At 41.3% G+C, this 22863-nt stretch overlaps 1 protein-coding gene across 1 annotated transcript in view; it reads left to right on the plus strand.

The window, feature by feature from the left end:
* Positions 1-4389: 4389 nt before the first annotated feature.
* Positions 4390-22863, plus strand: part of fbxo38 (F-box protein 38) — a 94364-nt gene continuing 75890 nt past the window's right edge. The window contains exons 1-8 of the mRNA XM_073486445.1: positions 4390-4407; positions 4876-5065; positions 5888-6021; positions 7086-7249; positions 9300-9465; positions 9728-10003; positions 10158-10251; positions 14425-14555. Of these exons, the coding sequence (XP_073342546.1) occupies positions 4932-5065; positions 5888-6021; positions 7086-7249; positions 9300-9465; positions 9728-10003; positions 10158-10251; positions 14425-14555 (1099 nt within the window). The 5' untranslated portion in view covers positions 4390-4407; positions 4876-4931. The remainder of the gene's footprint in view (positions 4408-4875; positions 5066-5887; positions 6022-7085; positions 7250-9299; positions 9466-9727; positions 10004-10157; positions 10252-14424; positions 14556-22863) is intronic.

Genomic DNA, 22863 nt, shown 5'->3' on the forward strand with positions numbered 1-22863 from the left:
GTTAACACAACAATGAAACAATAAAATGTTTTAATGGATCCCGCTCTTCTCTCAAGACCTGCCCTCTGACTGGTTGGCCTCATTGTTTGCGTTCTCTGTGCTTCATTGAAACTGTTAACTCACACAGTAGCTCCGGTACTGTCTCTTTTCGGCAGTTTTTGAGCTGTAATTTTGCTGATGGCACACCAATCTCTTCAGCCTCACTCCCAGTCATCAGGCACTCACCCTCCCGAGCTGCTCTTCACTGTCAGAGTGTCTCAGGGCTCCTTAGGTGGAGCAGACAGCTAGCCTGTCAGCTGCACCAAACAAGCCCAGAGACATTGCAGTGGTGCCAGCCAGTCATAGTGGTGTGTTCACTGGCGCAACTACGGCTCATCTGCTGCATCAGCCCTGCCACTGGCCCACTGGCTGCTCTGATGACAATGAGCTGTAAAGTTTTGTTAAACTTCACAAGAGGCTCTTCGCATTTGGGTGAAGGGTGCTCCCATCAGGATTTTTGTGGCCGATCACTAATCATTGGAAGCAGGATCGGCTGATACCGATCACTAATTGAATCGATGTTTCTTCACTTCATTTAGTCATCTATAGTTATTTATTAGTTGCGTAGTTTCACCACCAATAAAATGTTCAGAAAATGGATAATTATATTTATTTTATATTAGTTCAAAGGAGTAAGTTTAAAACAAAATGAAAAGTTCACTGTAAACTTAAACAGAAAAAGAAAAAAGAATTTAGAAAAAGGAAATAGAACAGACTATATAGGAAAAAATATTTGTCTCAGTCTCGGGTATCTCAGTCTTTGTACAGAGGTCTTTGTGCCCTGAAGCCACTACTCCACCACCTGGTCACTGCTTGTACCTGGTTACTTCAGACTGATGAAATGTACACTAATGCAAAGTGTCAAACTCCAAACTCTGAGTACTTTCACTTATAAACTGTACTTAGCTAAAGTACTTCAGTACATCTGTTTAGTGTAAACTTGTGTTGTCACATTTAACTGCAGTTCAGTTTAACACTTCACGTTCCTTTGAACAGAAACTCTCAGTCCTGCTGTTTATGTTTAGCTCAGCTCATTCGCTAAATCAGCTGTTAGCTTCGTTAATCGTTAGCTGCAGGGCTAGAAACAAACGGCATCGCTTCGTCCTCCCACATGGGGATGACAGAAAATGTACTTATTCCGAACACACAATCCCAAATGATAAATTGAACTTAATACTTCTGAGTACACTGATTACAATGGAGCATGTCTTCTCCTGCTGTTACCATAGTGATCTCTCTCTCCACAGTGTTGTGTGAGCGCTAGCTACAGTCACTTGCTGGCCTTTCAGCGCAGGACCTAATGTTGAAAGAATTGTTCTGTGGTACCAGTCCATCTACTCCCTCAGTCACAAATGGCTTTCTGGCAGGACCTTGAAAATATGTTGCACTGGTTAAACCAAGAGGGCACTGAAAAGCCGTACTGATATTGGCAGGAGGAAAGCTAGTTAGCTGTTAGCAGCTGGTGAGCAGCAGGGTCCTGCGCTGTGTGTGACATTTTAACAGCACACAGAAAAACTCGTGTTTATCTGATCAGCTTTTCTGATCGGGCTCTATAGACACCACCGATTAAACTTTTTATCCCCCATATCGGCCGATAATGATCGATGCCTGATCAGTTGGAGCACCCTTAGTATCAACATGTGTTCTGAGTAGGGCTGCACGATTATGGCCAAAATGATAATCACGATTATTTTTATCAATATTGAAATCCCGATTATTAATCCCGATTATTCATTATGTTAGGTAAAACATATCTTTTTATTGCACTTTCTTTTTTAAACAAACCGTATGTAAACAAGGCTTCAAATTGAAACTTAAAATAATAATAAATCATGAATAATAAAATAAAATGTACCCAAGACAAAGGGCAAAAAATAAATATGCCATTGCAGAGTGCAATCGATCCCTTACGAGGCACTAGCTCCTCACCTCCAGATGCTACCGTACTGTCACTGTCTGCTTCCGACATTGCGTCTCACTCTCACTCTAACAGGTTCAGACAGGACGCCGAAGCGCTGCGCTTGGAAATTCTTGCGCGAGTCGCAGCCCGTCTGTTCACACCAGACACGAATTTCTCTGCGCCGGCCGGCATACGGCTCTGCTCCTCAGCTGTTCTGTAGTCACACTTGGAGCTGTTTTTTCACCATAGGAAAGTAAGTAACCACATAAAATTACAACGCCATGTTTTCCTGACAACTGTAAATGTATGTCCACTTCATAGTAATGAGTAGTTTTCTGTCAATCGGTGTTTAATTATCGAAAATAGTTTTATTTAGAAAATTGTTTTATTTTGAAAATCGACCGGATTCTCTCGTTGTTGCTTTGTTTGACTTCCTGCCCGGCTTGACACATTCGGCCGCGGCACGCGAAAAATAATAGACCAGACGCCAAAACGATCGCTGCACGGCGCGTGCCGACAGCGGAGCAGACGAAAATGGCTCCGCTCCTCGGCGCTTCGCAGCTAATTGCGGCGCTTCGGCATCCTGTCTGAACCTGGCGTCACACTGTTGAATTTAATTTGAGGCTGCTGCTGCTGCAGGGTGCACTCGTTTTAGGCAGCTTAATGAAGCCCTAACCTTTCGTTCGCCCCCTGGTGGTTGGCTGACTATTGGGTTGAGAAAGTGCTTGATTTGATATGCAACAGAGCCCGCTTTTTAAATGTTAATATCGCGACGATCATCTTAATTTAATCGTGGCAGCCAAAATCGTGATCGTGATTAAAATTCGATTAATTGTGCAGCCCTAGTACTGAGTGATCCAATCACAAGTGGACAGCTTTAGGTTGATCAATTCACACCTAAATATTTTTTTCATGAAGTAGTTCTCCACTCCTCAACAGTCTCTGAAATGACTGAGACGACTTTGGCGATGATCTCCGAGCGCATCTCGTCCATTGTGACTCTAATGTTTGCCAGTAGGTCCTCGTTAGCATCTTATGCCGATGGCGACTGTGGCTCAGGAGAGTATTGGCTTGGTGCAGCCTGCTTTCCCCGTGTCGGATCTGCCTCGACAAGTCATCCTAATGTTTGCATTTTAACAGTATAACTGCCTAACTACAATTGTGCATGGTTATAGAGACTAGAGCTAGAAAATCTTCCATTAACTTGCAAAAAATTCTGATATAAAGTCACATTTCAGAGGAGCTACCATGAAACACCTAAATCCTCTCTGCTCCGCAGCGCCCCCATAAGTCAAACATTCTATAGAAATCTAATCAGTCCCCTTAAAGTAAGAGGCCAGTTGTCTTTCCACACAAAGAAAGTAAAAGAGTGCAAAGTATCCCCTCTCTTCCAAAACCCACCTCTTAAACTATAAAACACATGCTGACTTGGGCTTTCCCTCTGGTTCTTGTCCCCTGGTCTTTGTCTCTTATCCTGTTGGCTTTTGCTCATCACCTTTTGGGCTCTCCATTTGTGAAGCCCCCTCCTGCTTGGCCATGCAGCCAACAGGCATTTTTGAGTATTGGCTGTTTTTATGCCCCTGTGCCGGTGATAGTCATGGTCGGAGACATTATGTTTTTGGGTTATCTGATTCATGTCAACGTGATATCTCAAGAATGCCTTGAGGGAATTTCGTCAAATTTGGTACAAATGACCACGAAGACTCCAGGAAGAACTGATTAGGTTTTGGGGAGGCACACAACCACAATGCAGTAATTGCTGTTAATTTTTAACTGAGAGCTAAACAAAACTCTCGCCTACCATTTTTCATTTGTCCTTTATTGTTAATGTAGTTAACTTTGATTTTTTCACTCCATGCATTTCAACATCTGCTGTTTGTCATTGAACGCAACAAAACCAGAGAACATACAGTGTGCCGCCTCTGTGGCCTCAGATAGGCATTGTCTGACCCTGGATTCATCATCCTGAATAAGCAAGACCAGCTTTTTCACTGACCTTACTGTACAGCAGTCGCACTTGGCTGTCACACTGGCGACCTAGGAACACTGGGTCTGCATCACTGTGCTCAGCGCTTTTTGGGAAGTTCACCTCATCATCAGCCCATCCATCACACCAGAAAAGTAGGAACTAACCGTCATTTATACATTCTGTCTGAAAGGTGATGCAGAGCTAATCTAAAATGATCTTTGCCTTTATTGATCTTAGTGAACTATTCCCCTTATTGCAGTTTTTGACTCATTTTTGATAACATTCATTCATTTATTCCATCAGCAATAACTACATTTAACATTCATTCATGCCTTATCATTCATCCATTCTAGTTGTATCTATGTATATATGGAAATATGTTTAGTGGTTCATCACCCCTGTCCCTTAGTAGTTCAATAAATATTATGAATTAATTTTCTGTGTTTTCCTTTATGACAGAGATGGAGGTCAGTGTAATCAGAATTTACACCTTTCAGATGTAAGACATTTGTTTGATGTGATTCATTTTCCTCCTAATTTATTAATTAATCAATGGAGGTGGTGCCTCTTTAAACGGGTGCTTAATAATATTTCACATATCTTGTGAACGCTACATGTGTCATTTGTCCTGCTATAAAACTGCATGTGTTGGTGATATGGTTTCAAATTGGCCTCATCAGTTGCAGCTTGCAGTTTGTTAACATATAATAAAGGGGGGTGTTGTCTGACGAAAGACTTCAGTGGAGGATGGTGTTGCTCATACCTCCTCCTGGCAGGCTCATTATTCCTCGGAACAAAATAAATGAATAGAGACAGGATCAATTTCTATCAGTGAGGACACATGGAATAAGGCATGAGAAGCAGCCTCTGTCTTTGTCATTTTCACACACTCCCATTAACCATTAACTCCCACTTTCCTCTTTGTGATGTGCTGTCCAGAACTGACGTTCATGGAAATTGTCTCCAGGCTGCAGGAGGAAGGAAGTGTGTGTATGTAAAAGCCTGAGCAGTGACACACCAGTGATGGGTCCTCGGAGGAAGGCCTCTAAACTCCAACCTGTAGGAGGTAGCGGTGAACGTCAACTTGTCCTGAGACCCAGTGAGTCCAAAGACTACATCAATGAGCTGTCCCATGAAGTCCTCTGTCATATATTCAGGTACACTGCCCTACAGCATATTTTCTTTGGCTGGGTGGGTTTCTCCAATGTGTGTTTTCACCTCTGCCAAGGAGGTTATGTTTCCACTCTGGTCTGTTTGTTGGTTGATTTATCAGCAGAATCACACAAAAACTACTGATTGGACTGGAATGATTGCAGATCATTGCGAGATGGAACATTTTTCCACATTTTCGTTAATTCTCAGGGAATAATGCACGGATCTTGATGAGAAAAATCAGCTGTATTAAGGTGGCTAGTGTCTGTGAGTGAGTACAAAAGGAGACTGTTGGGCCTTGGCGGAGGTATGTGCTCTACTGAGTAGACTATTCTTTTTTGTTAGTTGGTTGGTTTGTCAGCAGGACTACACAAAAACTACTGGTCGGATTTCCAAGAAACCTGAATGGAGGATGGGTCTTGGCCCAGAACAGACCCGATTTATTTTGGTGCGCATCTGGATAAAGGGACGGATCAATGATTTTTTTTTTCTCTGCAAGTGAAATCACAGTTGAAAAAAGTCCAACACAGTACAAAATGTTTATTTTTCCTTTTTATTTAAAAATATTTCTCTGATATACCTGAAAAATTAAGGTACATCACATCGATACAGAAATGATATCCAAGTCCAATGTTCTCTTAAAGCAGTCCTGCTCACAGCTACCACAGTATGAAGAATCTCTGATGGTTGATAAATGCATATCATGAAGAGGTATATACATATATTGTTGTGTGACCCAACCCTACCATAGTTGCCTAAGAGTGACACCTTCACCTAAGCCTAAGGGGCAAAACATTTGAAAGTTTAAACATTGTTTGGTTTTGTAGATACCTTCCCATGAAGGACATCATGTGTATGGAGTGTCTGTCCAGAAAACTTCGAGAAGCTGTGACTCTATACCTTCGAGTGGTCAAGGTAGTGGATCTATGTGCTGGTCGCTGGTGGGAATATATGCCTTCAGGTAAGAACTCACAGCACAACCAGTGCTTCCCAGGAAACAAAGAACAAAGTGCAAGATCAGTGCTACAGTACAACTGTTTAGAGTTTTTTATAAATTACCTTAGGAAGTTTTATCATGTGACCTTCTGTAAAGACTAGCTGACTGCTAGTTAGTTAATTCTACCACTCTGGGACCAGAAGAGAGAACAGCTTTGATGGAGATGAAATTACAGGGTACCAGAGTGACCTGGGGTCAAGAGGCAGAAGTGCACAATGGTGGTGCCGGAGTGTAGCTTCGAGAACAAAAAAGCAAAGTAGTTTGGGAAAACTTCATTAGGTTAACAGCAGCATTCTGGACTAGCTGTAGGGGTCTAATGGTGTGGTGAAGAGGGAATTGCAGTGGTATCTAATAAGAGAAACACCTGCAGGTCAGTATATTTGGACCAGTTAACTATTTGCATACAGTATATCAGCTTATTTCACTGTTCCATTAACGCAAAGCTGAGATATTTGTGCTCTTTGTGAATGGTACCATAAATGGAAACATAAAAGAGAATCCCTATATTATTATGTTGATGCTACACATGTTTTTTTTAGCTTTTTTGCTGTGATTAGGCAGTAAGAGAGGAATTTTTTTTAGGCTTTGGTAAGTGTTCTTAAAACTTCAGATACTCTCAAGAATATTTAATAAAGGTTCTGGGTCTAGTGAAGTATTAATAATTTCTGACATGTTCTTTGAGATATCAGACCAAAAAGGTGCAAAAATGCATGCGGGGCATGCGACAAAGCTATAAAAAAATAGTTGCATCTGAGAAATTACATTTAACAAATGTGGAGGATATGTTTATGCTGTGTATTTTTACCTTGGGGTTTTAGAGTTGTGTCGTATTGTATGTATATAGTATGTAATAAGCAGTTTAGAGATTAGATTTCTTTTGCAGCTGTGAGAAGGTTGCAAGTATTGATGTAGATCTTGAACAATGATTCCTGTGTTGCTGCATCCATTAAATTGGATGGAGTGAATGTGTTTTTTATTTTTTCACATACTGAGAAAAGGTTTTAACTGTGTTGTGTTTCTTGGTTAAGGCTTTACGGACAACAGCTTTCTGCTCCTTTTGAAGAAAATGCCAGATCTGGAGCAGCTGTATGGTCTCCACCCACGATACCTGGAGAGGAGACGAGTCAGAGGCTACGAGGCTTTCAGTATACCTGGAGTCCTGGAGGCGCTACAAGCCTGTCCCAGTCTGCTGGTCAGTATGTAGTGTGAGAATGATATCCTGTTGCGGAGATGTCATGGCAGAGTCGGCATAGTTTTTTTCATTACATGACTATTTGGATACAAACATTTACCTGCCAGCATGGCGGAGAGCCTTAGGAGCTTTACTAAAAAAAATATGCCCATATGTGGCGCTTGGCAGATAGTTTTTTTTTTGGCTCCCACATATTTGCGCAAGTTGTAGAAATTGTGTACGAGAGACAACAAGGCACGTTATGTATCTGCAAGAAGCTGATAGTCAATTCCAACTCCAACTCAACTCCAGACCTTGAGAAGCTCTAACTCAAGTCATTTGGTCCAAGTCACAAGTAAGTCCCAAGTCATTTCTTCTTTGGCAAGTCAGGTTAAGTCATTTGATATTTGGAAAAGGAATGGCACAGGCAATATCCTCGTCCTCACTTTGGCCTATCAGATCACATTTCCCTGCTTCTTCTTCCTATTTAAGACCTTCTTATTAAAAGGGTTAAACCATCAGTTAAGGTTTATTTTGAGTACACAGACTGGCAAATGTTCAGGAATACTACCATTCAGGATAACAAAGTCAAACTTGAGGAATATACATCTTCAGTGACATCATATATCAGCAAATGTGTTGATGATGGAGGTGATCGCAAACACAGTCAAATCATTCCCCAACCAGAAGGCCTGGATGAATGGAGAGATGAGGGCTGTATCCAGAGCCCAAAAAAAGCTGCCCTATGGGCACTAAAGATATGTGGCAGGTGATTCAAAATGTCACAGGGTACAAAAGCAGTATGTACACTAGGGCTGGGCGATTAATTGAATTTCGATTTTGATTTTGGCTTCCCTCGATCATGAAAACAAGATAATCGTAATAAAACGATCATTTTGCTGCACGCCGTGTCTTGTGTGGTAAATGCAGCGAACCCTTCCACCTCCACCTGTGCACTCCGCTCCACCCCACCCCCGCCTGAAAATTCTTGCTTTCAGCCACGCCAGTGTCGATTGCCAGCGGGTGTTTGGAAAAAACGTGTAGAAGAAGACGGTAGAAGATGGCAGAAAGGCAGCCTTTGGTTGGGAAGAAAGGTAAAGCGAATTCAGTGGTGTGGAAACACTTCGGTTTCGAGGAGTCTGACTCGGAACAAACAAAGATATGTCATGCGACCGTGTCTGCACCTCAAGGGAACGCGACCAATTTATGTAACCATTTAAAGTCCACACACAGAGTAATACATGACCAAGCAGTGAAGGAACAAAAAAAACTCAAAAATGAAAAGCTCCTCGACTCCTGCCACCGCCAGACAGTCCTCAATTAAGGACACACTTTCCAATGCCACCGCATATCCGCCCAGCTCCCGCAGGCATAAAGAAATAACGGATGCCATCACATACATGATTGCCAAAGACATGTGTCCTATCAATACCGTTAGCGACCCGGGGTTCAATAAACTGATTAACACATTGGACAAGCGGTATGTGTTACCATCACGTCACCATTTCAGCAGAATTGCGCTGCATTATATTTTGCCACCACAATGGACCTATGGTTTTTTATTTTTACATATTATTTAATTCATTTTATTAATATATTTTTCTCTTATTTATTTGCATTTTTCTTGTTTTTCAGTTCAAACTTATCGTGTTAAAAGAAATACCAGAGTTAAAAGTTCAATAAATGCTTGTTCTCAAATCAATGAATAATCGTCTTTAATAATCGTGATTACAATATCAATCAAAATAATCGTGATTATGATTTCTGCCATAATCGAGCAGCCCTAATGTACACATATATATCCCCCCCAATTCTCTCTGTCTCTTATTCTTTCTCTTTCATCATTTCTTTTTGTATTGCTGTGTGGCTTATAATAGACGGTACTAGATTTTCCCAAAGCTTTCCACTGCATGATGTGGTCGTCCTCAATAGATGGACATAACAAGTCACTTACTGTCATTACAACTCAGGAAAATCCATCCACTGGGAAAACTCCAAGATGGTTTAAATGAAAAAAGCTTGTAAGTGGACCGTGACTTGAGATTTCTAATCTTATTTGACCTCATTTCAGGGTGTTGAGACATCACATCTAGAGCTGGTGGAAGCCGTATGGAACTACATGCCTCAGGTTCATATACTGGGAAAGTTCCGCAACCGCAATGGGGCTTTTCCCATTCCTGCTGAGAACAAACTGACCATCCCCATAACTGCAAAGATCCAGACCCTACATCTAGTAGGTATGTAGGAACATCACTACAACACTGACTGTTTCTGCTACTGCCTCCACATTAAAGCTGAAATACAATAGAGTAAATGAATCAGAAACACTGGATTCAAGTCAACTTTTTTCTTGTTAGTGCATGGGTTTGTGATGAATTTGCAGGCCTGAAGAGTGTTCCTGTCAGTTCAGAAGTCCCTTGAGGTCATACTGTGCTCTAGTTTCAGAAATACCATAGCTCTATTTATGTACTTTATATAGTGTTTGTTTGTTTGTTGTAGGTGTGAATGTCCCAGAGATCCCCTGTGTGTCCATGCTGCGCCACCTTTATCTGAAGTGGGTCCGTCTCACCAAACCACAGCCCTTTAAGGACTTTCTGTGTGTGAGCCTGAGAACCTTTGTCATGCGGAACTGTGCGGGGCCAACAAACTCCCTCAAATATGTTCCCCTGGTTACCGGTTTAGCATCGGCACGAAACCTGGAGCAGCTGGAGTTGGTGAGAGTTCCCTTCCTGGGAGGGCTGATCCAACATGTAGTGGAGGACAGCTGGAGGTCAGGTGAGGAGAGCATGTATTTGTAAACAACCTTAAGTATTGGTTTTACCAGATGAGTGATTTAGTGACTTGTTTATAGAGTTGTAGATATACTGAAAATACTAGTTAGTAGGATTAATTCATTGTTTTGTTTAATGCTGTTAATGTGTACTTTTAGGTGGATTTCGAAACCTCCACACCATTGTGTTTGGAGCCTGCAAAAATGCTCTAGAAGTGGACTTGGGCTACCTCATCATCACTGCTGCTCGCAGGTGCTCAGCCAGTCATCAGTTCCTGAAGTCGACTAAGAAAAAGACTTGTTCATATACAGCTTTTGTGGAAAACACAAGTTGTATATGAACAAGTCCTTTTTATAACATTACTTAATGTTATAATTAGGGCTGTCAATCAATTTAAAATATTTAATCGTGATTAATCGTGATTAATTGCAAATTAAACGCATCTTTTAAACGCTTTTAAGAGGAATTTGCTTTAACGCGTTATTATCGTGTTAACTTTGACAGCCCTAGTTATAATGGTTAAATGTAGACTCATATGAATCCAACACTTGTCTTTTTGCTTCAATTTTTTCATTCCCAAAGGAGATTTTAAGCATTAATTTGTTACAATCCATGTTTTGGCACCTACTCTTTGCCAAGAAAATCTCATGCAGTACGATACATCTCCTCTGCACAGAGTTGATCAGGTTGTTGGCCTGTGGAATGTTGGTCCACTCATCAATGGCTGTGCAAAGTTTCTGGATATTGGCAAGAAGTGTTACATGTTGTATACGTAGGTGCAGAGTACTCAAACATGCTCAAGTGGAGGGATTGTCTTGGCAAAGGAGAAGTGTTCACTACGATGGATTTTAAGAAATGTTGAAATTTGTGCTCAAAATCTGAGAGAAATAATTCTTTTGTGTGCATAAAAACAGTGCACAAAAAACAAGTGTTGCATTTATATTTTTATCGAGAGTACATTGTGATGATTTTTGTCAACATTCAAGTAATATAAAACATAACATGTTTTTAACTTCACCTAATAAGCAGAAGCAGAAAAGGTTGTCAAATGCAAACTACTATTGCAATGGCTTAATGTGGGACCAACATAAATACAGTCGTAGTCAAGAGTTTACACACTTGTAAAGAACATGTATATCATGGCAGTTTTCAGTTCCACTGATTTCTACAACTGTCATTTTTCTGTGATGGAATGAGTGGAACACATACTACTTTGTCACAAAAACATTCATGAAGTTTGATTCAATAATGAAGTTATTATACAGGTGCATCTCAAAAAATTTGAATATCATGGAACTGTTCATTTTTTTCCTGTAATTTAATTCAAAAAGTGAAACATTGTATAACATTCTTAATTCATTACACATAAAGTGAAATATTTCAAGCCTGTTTTTGTTTTAATTTTGATGATTATGGTTTACAGCTCATGAACATCAAAAGTAAATTGACATGGACGCGGACGAAGTTGACATTTCTGTATTATAAATCCTTTTTTGATTGGTCTTATTTCAAATTCTGATATTTTGAGCTACTGGATTTTTGATTTTCATGAGCTGTAAGCCGTAATCATCAAAATTAAAACAAAAAAGCCTTGAAATATTTCACTTTATGTGTAATGAATCTAGAATTTATGGAAGTTTCGCTTTTTTAATTAAATTATGGAAAAACGTTCAACTAAATTTGTTGGCATCCTGGCATGGACTTGTTTCGTCAGCACAGTCCACATGTTGTCGATGGGGTTCAAGTCAGGACTTGAGAGGGCCATTCCAAAACCTCAATTCTAGCCTAATTTAGCCATTCCTTTACCACTTTGATGTGTGTTTGGGATCATTGTCCTGTTGGAACAACCAACTGCACCCAAGACCCAATCTTATGGCTGATGATTTTAGGTTTTCTTGAAGAATTTGGAGATCCTCCTTCTTCATTATTCAATTTACATTCTTTCGAGCACCAGATCCACTAGCAGCAAAACAGCCCCACAGTATAATACTACCACCACCATGCATGACAGTAGGTATGGTGTTCTTGGGGTTAAAGGCCTCACCTTCTCTCCTCCTGGTCATTGTGGTGTTTCATCTGACCACAGAGTTTTCCCACAGAAAGTGTTTTCTTTGTCCATGTGATCAGCAGCAAACTTCAGTCGAGCTTTAAGTTGCTGCATCTGGAACAAGGGCTTCTTTCTTGCACGGCAGCCTCTCAGCTCATGTTGATGCAAAACACACTTAACTCTGGACACTGTCACCTGTCTTCCAGCAGCTTCTAATTCATCGCAGACTTGCTTTTTGGTGGTTTTCGGTTTACTCTCGACCATCCTGTTTTCTCTCAGCAGCAGGTGATAATTAGGGCCCGAGCAGGGAACCTGCGAGGTCCCTATTGTTTTTCGAATGATTATTATTATTTTCCTTTGTCCTTAATGATCGCATTTTTCGCTGCCTGAATGTTAATGAAAACACGATTTTATTTGGCAAACTCATTAGGCTTGGCGAAAAATTTTATAATCTGTTGTTGTTGTGAACGTGCACCACTAGGTGGCGCTATTATCAAGGAAAGTGCGTTTTGGCTAATAACTCCCACATACTTTGTGGCACCTTCAAAAACCTTATATCCACGCGTTCAGTGAATTGTGCTGAATCTCCGGATATAGGCCACGCCCATTTCCGCCTGGCGTTTTTTTTCACTAGCTCGCGAAATTTCGCAAACCTACTTTTTCGACCTCCTCCCAGGCAATTTCACCAATTTGCACCAAACTTTGCACACAGCATCTGTGGACCCTCCTGACAAAAAGTTATTAAAAGAATTTTGATGTTCCAAAAAATACTCAAGTTATTAAATAACAACTTCCTGCAGATTTCGTTCCAAACAGGAAGTGTTGCATATCTCCACATTGGTTTGTCCAAATGACGTCAAACTCAGGATCCTACTTCCTCATGAGGCCCTAAGGCTCTGTGCTAAATTTTGGTTGATGACCACTAGGTGGTGCTCTTTAAATTGAACTATTTTATATCTCGACATCGGTTGGTCGGATTAACACAAAACTTGGTACACTCATTGCCAATGCCCTCCTGAGGATAGCTGACAAAGGGGTGACAGATCTGACACTAGGTGCCACTTTGGTGGCAGTTTCTTTTTATATTTGGCACTGTGCCCACACCATAACACTTATGGATATGAAATTCATAGGGGTGGTATAGACTGGCCCTGTAACTCACACACCAAAAATGACCAACAGGTGGCGCTATTATCAACACAAAGCAGTTTTTGACTAATAACTCCCACATAATTTGTCGGACATTGTTAAACCTTATATCTACGTGTTCCCTGAATTCACCTGAATTGTATGATGTAGGCCACGCCCACTTTTGCGCAAAATTTCCATTCGCAAATGCGCAAAATGTCACAAACCTACATTTTCGAACTCCTCCCAGACAATTTCTCCTATTTGCACCAAACTTTGCACGCAGCATCTGTGGACCCTCCTGACAAAAAGTTATTGAAAGAAATGTGCTAGTCCACAGAACGCCCAAAATATAAAACAACAATTTCCTGCACATTGTGGTCAAACAGACATTCTTGTGTATCTTGATGAAATACAGTCCGATTAACACAAAACTTTTCCCAGTTGTGTTCCATGGCCACATGACGATTTCTGACAAATTTGGTGCAAATCGGCCAATAGGGGGCGCTTTTATTGCTAAATGACTAAATAACAGCTTGACTGCCTTCACTTTTGATTCCTCAACGGAAGTTGTTGCATGAACAAGCCCCGACAGCAGCACGTAACGACGGCAGCATGCCGCGACAGCAGTACGCCCCGACGCGCGTGGACTGCGAGGGCCCGTTCATCGCTGCTTGCAGCTTTAATTTGTGTTTTCTTCCTGATCATGGCAGTGACACAACTGTGCCATGCACTTTATACTTACAAACAGTTGTTTGCACAGTTAATCTTTGGACCTGTAACTGCTTTGAGTGACTTTTCTGACTTGTTCAAATCAGTAATGTTCTCTTTCAGATCAATGCTGCGCTCCTTAGACTATCCCAATGTAGTATTTGTGCCTGAGTCTACTGGGTGTATCAAACAAGCCCTATTAAAATGGGCCCAGAAAAGTCATCAGCTGTTATCAATCAGAATCGCTCTGAAGAAGTTAAGAAGCCATGCTACAAAGAAGTTACTGTATGTATATTTTTGATCCAGCAGTTGGTCACATTTTTAGAAGACATTTAATAAATGCAAATTTGAGCGAAACTTCATGAATGTTTTTTTTCTGTGATGGAATGAGTGGAACACATACTACTTTGTGTCAAAAGAGTTGTAGAAATCATTGAAACTCAAGACTGCCATGATATACATGTTCATCACAAGTGTATGTAAATGTTTAACCACGACTTTACATGCATTTAATTACATAATTTCTGTGTGTTTAACAGGCTACATGAACTGCGTATCCAGCCTTCACTGACAAAAGATGGGGTCTTCTCGGCTCTCAAAATGGCTGAACTAGAGTTTCCTCAGTTTGAGACGCTTCATTTGGGATACGTGGATGAGTTCCTGCTGCAATGTTAGTCTGCTCTCTTAAATATCATGTTTGAGCACTCTCCCTTCCTTGACAAAAATGAGCAAATCTCCTGGGTTTTCCTGTACTTCAGCAGGGTTTTTCTTTTTTTTTTTCAAATTTCAAAAGGATGAACTGATTAGATTTTTGTGGTCAAAAGTCAATGTCAGTGTGACTTCACAAAATATGAATTTGGCTATAATTTTACATAAACATTGCTACTATCAATCAATCAAACTTTATTTATATAGCACCTTTCAAACAAATCAAAATGCAATTAAAAGTGCTTTACAAGTGATTGAAAAAACATGATGTAAAAAAGGTTTAGAGACTAATGCACACCACTTGCAATAAAATGAAAAGTCAAATAATAAATAAAGAATAAGAGATGAAAATAATGATGAAATAAAATATTGCATGTAAAACTTGATTTAAAAAGTTTATAAAACTAATATGTAGTATGTATGTAGTAGTATGTAAAATATAGTCAAAAGAACATAGGGCTATGATAAAAACAAAATAAATTAAAGCTACAAGCAGCGATGAACGGGCCCTCACAGTCCACGCGCGTCGGGGCGTGCTGCTGTCGGGGTGTGCTGCTTACCCGGCCCCATTGCCCAATTATTGTGTACGCATGTCTTAACTGTCCGTGTTTGGGTGGGCTACTCCTGCCGGTAGTAAATAATGTACGCTGAAGTTGGAAGAACTCCCTGCAATGTACATGAAGAACAAATAATGAGACAACTACACTATGTGACCCTACAGACTCTTAAAGAGAGGTTTGTATCCATTAGCAAGGCAGCACTGCCGTCTGTTGGAGAAAGCCTGAATTTACAATGAAAAGTGAAGGCAGTCAAGCCGTTCTTTCGTCATTTAGCAATAAAAGCGCCACCCATTGGCCGATTTGCATGGAATTTTGCAGAAACCGTCATCGGGCCATGAAACACAATGAGCAAAAGTTTTGTGGTAATAGAACTGTATTTGGTCAAGATATGCAAGACTGTCTGTTTGACCACAATGTGCAGGAAATTGTTGTTTTATATTTTGGGCGTTCTTTGGACTATCACAATTGTTTTAATAACTTTTTGTCAGGAGCGTCCATAGATGCTGTGTGCAAAGTTTGGTGCAAATCGGAGAAATTGCCTGGGAGGAGTTCGAAAAAGTAGGTTTGCGACGTTTTGCGAATGGAAATTTAGCGCGAAAGTGGGCATGGCCTACATCACACAATTCAGCTGAATGCAGGGATGTGTTGATAACAGCACCATCTGCTGGTCATGTTTGGTGTGTGAGTTACAGGGGCCAGTCTATACCACCCCTATGAATTTCATATCCATAAGTGTTATGGTGTGGGCACATTGCCAAATCTTAAATTAGACTGCCACCAGAGCGCCACCTAATGTCAGATCGGTAACACCTTTGTCACCAATCCTCAGGATGGCATTGGCAATGAGTGTACCAAGTTTTGTGTTAATCCGACCAACCGATGTGGAGATATAAAATAGTTCAATTTAAAGAGCGCCACCTCGTGGTCATCGGCCAAAATTTTGCACAGAGCCGAAGGGGCTCATGTGGAAGTAGTATCCTGAGTTTTATGTCATTTGGACACACCATTGTGGAGATATGTAACACTTCCTGTTTTGACCCTAATCTACAGGAAGTTGTTATTTAATAACTTGAGTATTCTTCGGAATATCAAAAATCTTTTAATAACTTTTTGTCAGGAGGGTCCACAGATGCTGTGTGCAAAGTTTGGTGCAAATCGGTGAAATTGCCTGGGAGGAGTTCGAAAAAGTAGGTTTGCGACATTTCGCGAGCTAGCGAAAAAAAACGGTAGGCGGAAATGGGCGTGGCCTATATCTTGAGATGCAGCACAATTCACTGAACGCGTGGATATAAGGTTTTTGAATGTGCGACAAAGTATATGGTAGTTATTAGCCAAAACGCACATTCCTTGATTGTAGCGCCACCTAGTGGTGAAAATTCAGAACGACAACAGATTATAACATTTTTCACCAAGCCTAATGTGTTTGCCAAATAAAATCGCGTTTTCATACATGTTCAGGCAGTGAAAAATGCGATCATTTGCGACAAAGAAAAAAAATAAGAATCATTAAAGCTGCAAGCAGCGATGAACGGGCCCTCGCAGTCCACGCGGGTCGGGGCGTGCTGCTGTCGGGACGTGCTGCCGTCGGGGCATGCTGCTGTCGGGGCATGCTGCTGTCGAGGCTTGTTCATGCAACAACTTCCATAGAGGAATCAAAACTGAAGGCAGTGAAGCTGTCATTTCGTCATTTAGCAATAAAAGCGCCACCTATTGGTCGATTTGCACGAAATTTTGTAGAAATGCTCATCGTGCCATGGAACACAAGTGCCAAAAGTTTTGTGTTCATCGGACTGTATTTCATCAAGATACACAAGAATGTCTGTTTGACCACAATGCGCAGGAAATTGTTGTTTTATATTTTGGCCGTTCTGTGGACTAGCACATTTCTTTTAATAACTTTTTGTCAGGAGGGTCCAGAGATGCTGCGTGCAAAGTTTGGTGCAAATTGGAGAAAGTGCCTGGGAGGAGTTCAAAAAAGTAGGTTTGCGACATTTGGCGAATTTGCAAATGGAAATTCAGTGCGAACGTGGGCGTGGCCTACATCATACAATTCAGGTGAATTCAGGGAACACGTAGATATAAGGTTTAACAATGTCCGACAAATTATGTGGGAGTTATTAGTCAAAAACTGCTTTGTGTTGATAATAGCGCCACCTGCTGGTGATTTTTGGTGTGTGAGTTACAGACGCCAGTCTATACCACCCCAATCAGTTTCATGTCCATAAGTGTTATGGTGTGGGCACAGTGCCAATTATAAAATGAAACTGCCACCAGAGCGCCACCTAGTGTCAGACCGGTAACACCTTCGTCAGTTGTCCTCAGGAGGACATTGGCAATCAGTGTACCAAGTTTCGTGTTAATCCGACCAACCAATGTCGAGATATAAAATACTTCAATTTAAGTAGCGCCACCTAGTGGTCATGGGCCAAGATTTTGCACAGAGCTTTAGGGGCTCATGGGTAAGTAGTATCCTGAGTTTCACGTCATTTGGACAAACCAATGTGGAGATATGCAAGACTTCCTGTTTGGAACGAAATCTGCAGGAAGTTGTTATTTAATAACTTGAGTGGTCTTTGGAATATCAAAATTCTTTTAATAACTTTTTGTCAGAAGGGTCCACAGATGCTGTGTGCTAAGTTTCATGCACATTGGTGAAATTGCCTGGGAGGAGTTCGAAAAAGTAGGTTTGCGACATTTTGCGAGCTAGCGAAAAAAAACGGTAGGCGGAAATGGGCGTGGCCTATATCAGGAGATTCAGCACAATTCACTGAACGCGTGGATATAAGGTTTTTGAACGTGCGCCAAAGTATATGGGTGTTATTAGGCAAAACACACTTTCCTTGATTGTAGCGCCACCTAGTGGTGAAAATTTATAATGACAACAGATTATAAAATTTTTCGCCAGGTCTGACATATATTCCAAGTTTGATGAGTTTTGGGGTATGTTCAGGCAGTGAAAAATGCGATCATTTGGGAAAAATAAAAATAATAATAATAATTAAAGCTGCAAGCAGCGATGAACGGGCCCTCGCAGTCCACGCGGGTCGGGGCGTGCTGCTGTCGGGCGTGCTGCTGTCGGGGCATGCTGCTGTCGGGGCATGTTGCTGTCGTGACATGCTGCTGTCGGGGCTTCTACTTGCAACAACTTCCATTGAGGAAATGAAAGTGAAGGCAGTGAAGCTGTCATTTCGTCATTTAGCAATAAAAGCGCCACCTATTGGTCGATTTGCACGAAATTTTGTAGAAATGCTCATCATGCCATGGAACACAATTGCCAAAAGTTTTGTGTTCATCAGACTGTATTTCATCAAGATACACAAGAATGTCTGTTTAACCACAATGCGCAGGAAATTGTTGTTTTATATTTTGGGCGTTCTGTGGACTAGCACATTTCTTTTAATAACTTTTTGTCAGGAGAGTCCAGAGATGCTGTGTGCAAAGTTTGGTGCAAATTGGAAAAATTGCCTGGGAGGAGTTCGAAAAAGTAGGTTTGCGACATTTGGCGAAGTTGCAAATGGAAATTCAGTGTGAACATGGGCGTGGCCTACATCCCACTGTTCGGCTGTATTCAGGGAACACGTAGATATAATGTTTAACAATGTGCACCATATTATGTGGGAGTAATTAGCAAAAAACGTTTTTTCTTGATAATAGCGCCACCTGCTGGTCATTTTTGGTGTGTGAGTTACAGGGGCCAGTCTATACCACCCCTATGAATTTCATATCCATAAGTGTTATGGTGTGGGCACAGTGCCAAATATAAAAAGAAACTGCCACCAGAGCGCCACCTAGTGTCAGATCGGTAACTCCTTTGTCAGCTTTCCTCAGGAGGGCAGTGGCAATGAGTGTACCAAGTTTTGTGTTCATCCGACCAACCGATGTTGAGATATAAAATACTTCAATTTAAATAGCGCCACCTAGCGGTCATGGGCCAAGATTTTGCACAGAGCCTTAGAGGCTCATGGGGAAGTAGTATCCTGAGTGTGACGTCATTTGGACAAACCAATGTGGAGATATGCAGCACTTCCTGTTGTGACCCGATTTTACAGGAAGTTGTTATTTAATAACTTGAGTAATCTTTGGCATATCAATATTCTTTTAATAACTTTTTGTCAGCAGGGTCCACAGATGCTGTGTGCAAAGTTTGGAGCAAATCGGTGAAATTGCCTGGGAGGAGTTCGAAAAAGTAGGTTTGCGACATTTTGCGAGCTAGCGAAAAAAAACGGTAGGCGGAAATGGGCGTGGCCTATATCAGGAGATTCAGCAAGATTCACTGAACGCGTGGATATAAGGTTTTTGAATGTGCGACAAAGTATGTGGGAGTTATTAGGCAAAACACACTTTCCTTGATTGTAGCGCCACCTAGTGGTGGACATTCACAACGACAACAGATTATAAAATTTTTCGCCAAGCCTAATGACTTTGCCAAATAAAATCGCGTTTTCATTCACATTCAGGCAGTGAAAAATGCGATCATTTTGGCAGGAAAAAAAAAAAAAAAACAAATAATAATAATCACTACAAAAACAATAGGGTCCTCGCAGTTTCACTGCTCGGGCCCTAATTAAAGCTGCAAGCAGCGATGAACGGGCCCTCGCAGTCCACGCGGGTCGGGGCGTGCTGCCGTCGCGGCATGCTGCCGTCGTTACATGCTGCCGTCGTTACATGCTGCCGTCGTTACATGCTGCTGTCGTGACATGCTGCTGTCGGGGCTTGTACTTGCAACAACTTCCATTGAGGAAATGAAAGTGAAGGCAGTGAAGCTGTCATTTCGTCATTTAGCAATAAAAGCGCCACCTATTGGTCGATTTGCACGAAATTTTGTAGAAATGCTCATCGTGCCATGGAACACAATTGCCAAAAGTTTTGTGTTGATCGGACTGTATTTCATCAAGATACACAAGAATGTCTGTTTGACCACAATGCGCAGGAAATTGTTGTTTTATATTTTGGGCGTTCTGTGGACTAGCACATTTCTTTTAATAACTTTTTGTCAGGAGGGTCCAGAGATGCTGCGTGCAAAGTTTGGTGCAAATTGGAAAAATTGCCTGGGAGGAGTTCGAAAAAGTAGGTTTGCGACATTTGGCGAATTTGCAAATGGAAATTCAGTGCGAACGTGGGCGTGGCCTACATCACACTGTTCGGCTGTATTCAGGGAACACGTAGATATAATGTTTAACAATGTGCACCATATTATGTGGGAGTAATTAGCAAAAAACGTTTTTTCTTGATAATAGCGCCACCTGCTGGTCATTTTTGGTGTGTGAGTTACAGATGCCAGTCTATACCACCCCTATGAATTTCATATCCATAAGTGTTATGGTGTGGGCACAGTGCCAAATCTAAAAAGAAACTGCCACCAGAGCGCCACCTAGTGTCAGATCGGTAACCCCTTTGTCAGCTATCCTCAGGAGGGCATTGGCAATGAGTGTACCAAGTTTTGTGTTAATCCGACCAACCGATGTTGAGATATAAAATACTTCAATTTAAATAGCGCCACCTAGCGGTCATGGGCCAAGATTTTGCCCAGAGCCTTAGAGGCTCATGGGGAAGTAGTATCCTGAGTGTGACGTCATTTGGACAAACCAATGTGGAGATATGCAACACTTCCTGTTTTGACCCGATTTTACAGGAAGTTGTTATTTAATAACTTGAGTAATCTTTGGTATATCAATATTCTTTTAATAACTTTTTGTCAGAAGGGTCCACAGATGCCGTCTGCAAAGTTTGGTGCAAATCGGTGAAATTGCCTGGGAGGAGTTCGAAAAAGTAGGTTTTCAACATTTCGCGAGCTAGCGAAAAAAAACGGTAGGCGGAAATGGGCGTGGCCTATATCAGGAGATTCAGCACAATTCACTGAACGCGTGGATGTAAGGTTTTTGAATGTGCGACAAAGTATGTGGATGTTATTAGCCAAAACACACTTGCCTTGATTGTAGCGCCACCTAGTGGTGAAAATTCAGAATGACAACAGATTATAAAATTTTTCACCAGGTGTGACATATATTCCAAGTTTGATGCGTTTTGGGGTATGTTCAGGCAGTGAAAAATGCGATCATTTGGGAAAAAGAAAAATAATAATAATTAAAGCTGCAAGCAGCGATGAACGGGCCCTCGCAGTCCACGCGGGTCGGGGCGTGCTGCTGTCGGGGCGTGCTCCTTACCCGAACCCATTGCCCCGTTATTGTGCGCGCATGTCTTAACTGGTGAAAGTTCACAATGACAACAGATTATAAAATTTTTCGCCAGGTCTGATCTATATTCCAAGACAGGGGGAATATTAATTGTGTGTCTCTGTTGGCCCAGTTGATCTCAGTTGCTACGGTGATGGTTGTCGGAACTCCCTAGCAATGGCCTGTGACCACAGCTGCTGTCTGTGACAGAACTGATCTGAGAGTGATTTCTGGCTCAGAAGTAGGACTTCAAACTACTGCTATATCTTCAAAACCAAACATGATATCGGCAAAATTTCTTCACCGTCAAGCCAGAAAGGCCTTAAAGAACACAGCCATAATTTTTTGTGGTCCTAGCTTCTAAAATGTGGTAATAGGAGCGAGTTCAAAACAGGTGCAGTTTGGAAAATCCTGGAAAATCCTCCTCCCGATTAACATTGGAGTAAATGGAACAGTTGAGAGCTACTCTTGTTGGTTAGGGGCAGATAAATCAAAAACCGTAAATCCTACTGATAAAGAAGACACATTGGGAGAAAGAAGACAAGTGTGGCTACAACTCTGTGAAAAAATCACATTTCTACTGTGTAATTTGTGGCTGGGATCGTCAGAGAAAGAGAATTTCTGAGAGTTTTTTTTTGAGTCTCCCACACTCTGGCAGTTGGTTCTGCACGAACATTCCGCAATACACAATCATTGAAAAAACTAAAATTTTCAAAATTCTTTAAAATTCACTCAGCATCATTAAAGGGTCACAGTTCAAAAACGAAACATTGTGGGAAAAAAGTTCAAATACGACTTAAATAGACAAGACCCGTGCCTACATTTTAAAGTTTGAATGGTGTTTCTAGGTGAACGTAGGCCAGAGCTAGGAGATGTTTGAAAAACGTCGAAGAAATGCTCATCGTGCCATGGAACATTTTTGGTGTGTGAGTTACAGGGGCCAGTCTATACCACGCCTATGAATTTCATGTCCATAAGTGTTATGGTGTGGGCACAGTGCCAAATATAAAAAGAAACTGCCACCAGAGCGCCATCTAGTGTCAGATCGGTAACCCCTTTGTCAGCTATCCTCAGGAGGGCATTGGCAATGAGTGTACCAAGTTTTGTGTTAATTCGACCCACCGATGTGGAGATATAAAATACTTCAATTTAAAGAGCGCCACCTAGTGGTCATCCACCAAAATTTTGCACAGAGCCTTATGGGCTCATGGGGAAGTAGTATCCTGAGTTTCATGTCATTTGGACACACCAATGTGGAGATATGCAACACTTCCTGTTTGGAACGAAATCTGCAGGAAGTTGTTATGTAATAACTTGAGTATTATTTGAAATTCCAAAATTCTTTTAATAACTTTTTGTCAGAAGGGTCCACAGATGTTGTGTGCAAAGTTTCATGCAAATCGGTGAAATTTCCTGGGAGGAGTTCGAAAAAGTAGGTTTTCGACATTTTGCGAATTTGCGGAAAAAAAACCTGGGGCGGAAATGGGCGTGGCCTATATCAGAAGACTCAGCAGAATTCACTGAATGCGTGGATGTA

Source organism: Pagrus major, chromosome 18 (assembly GCF_040436345.1).
Source record: "Pagrus major chromosome 18, Pma_NU_1.0".
Lineage (NCBI taxonomy): Eukaryota > Metazoa > Chordata > Actinopteri > Spariformes > Sparidae > Pagrus > Pagrus major.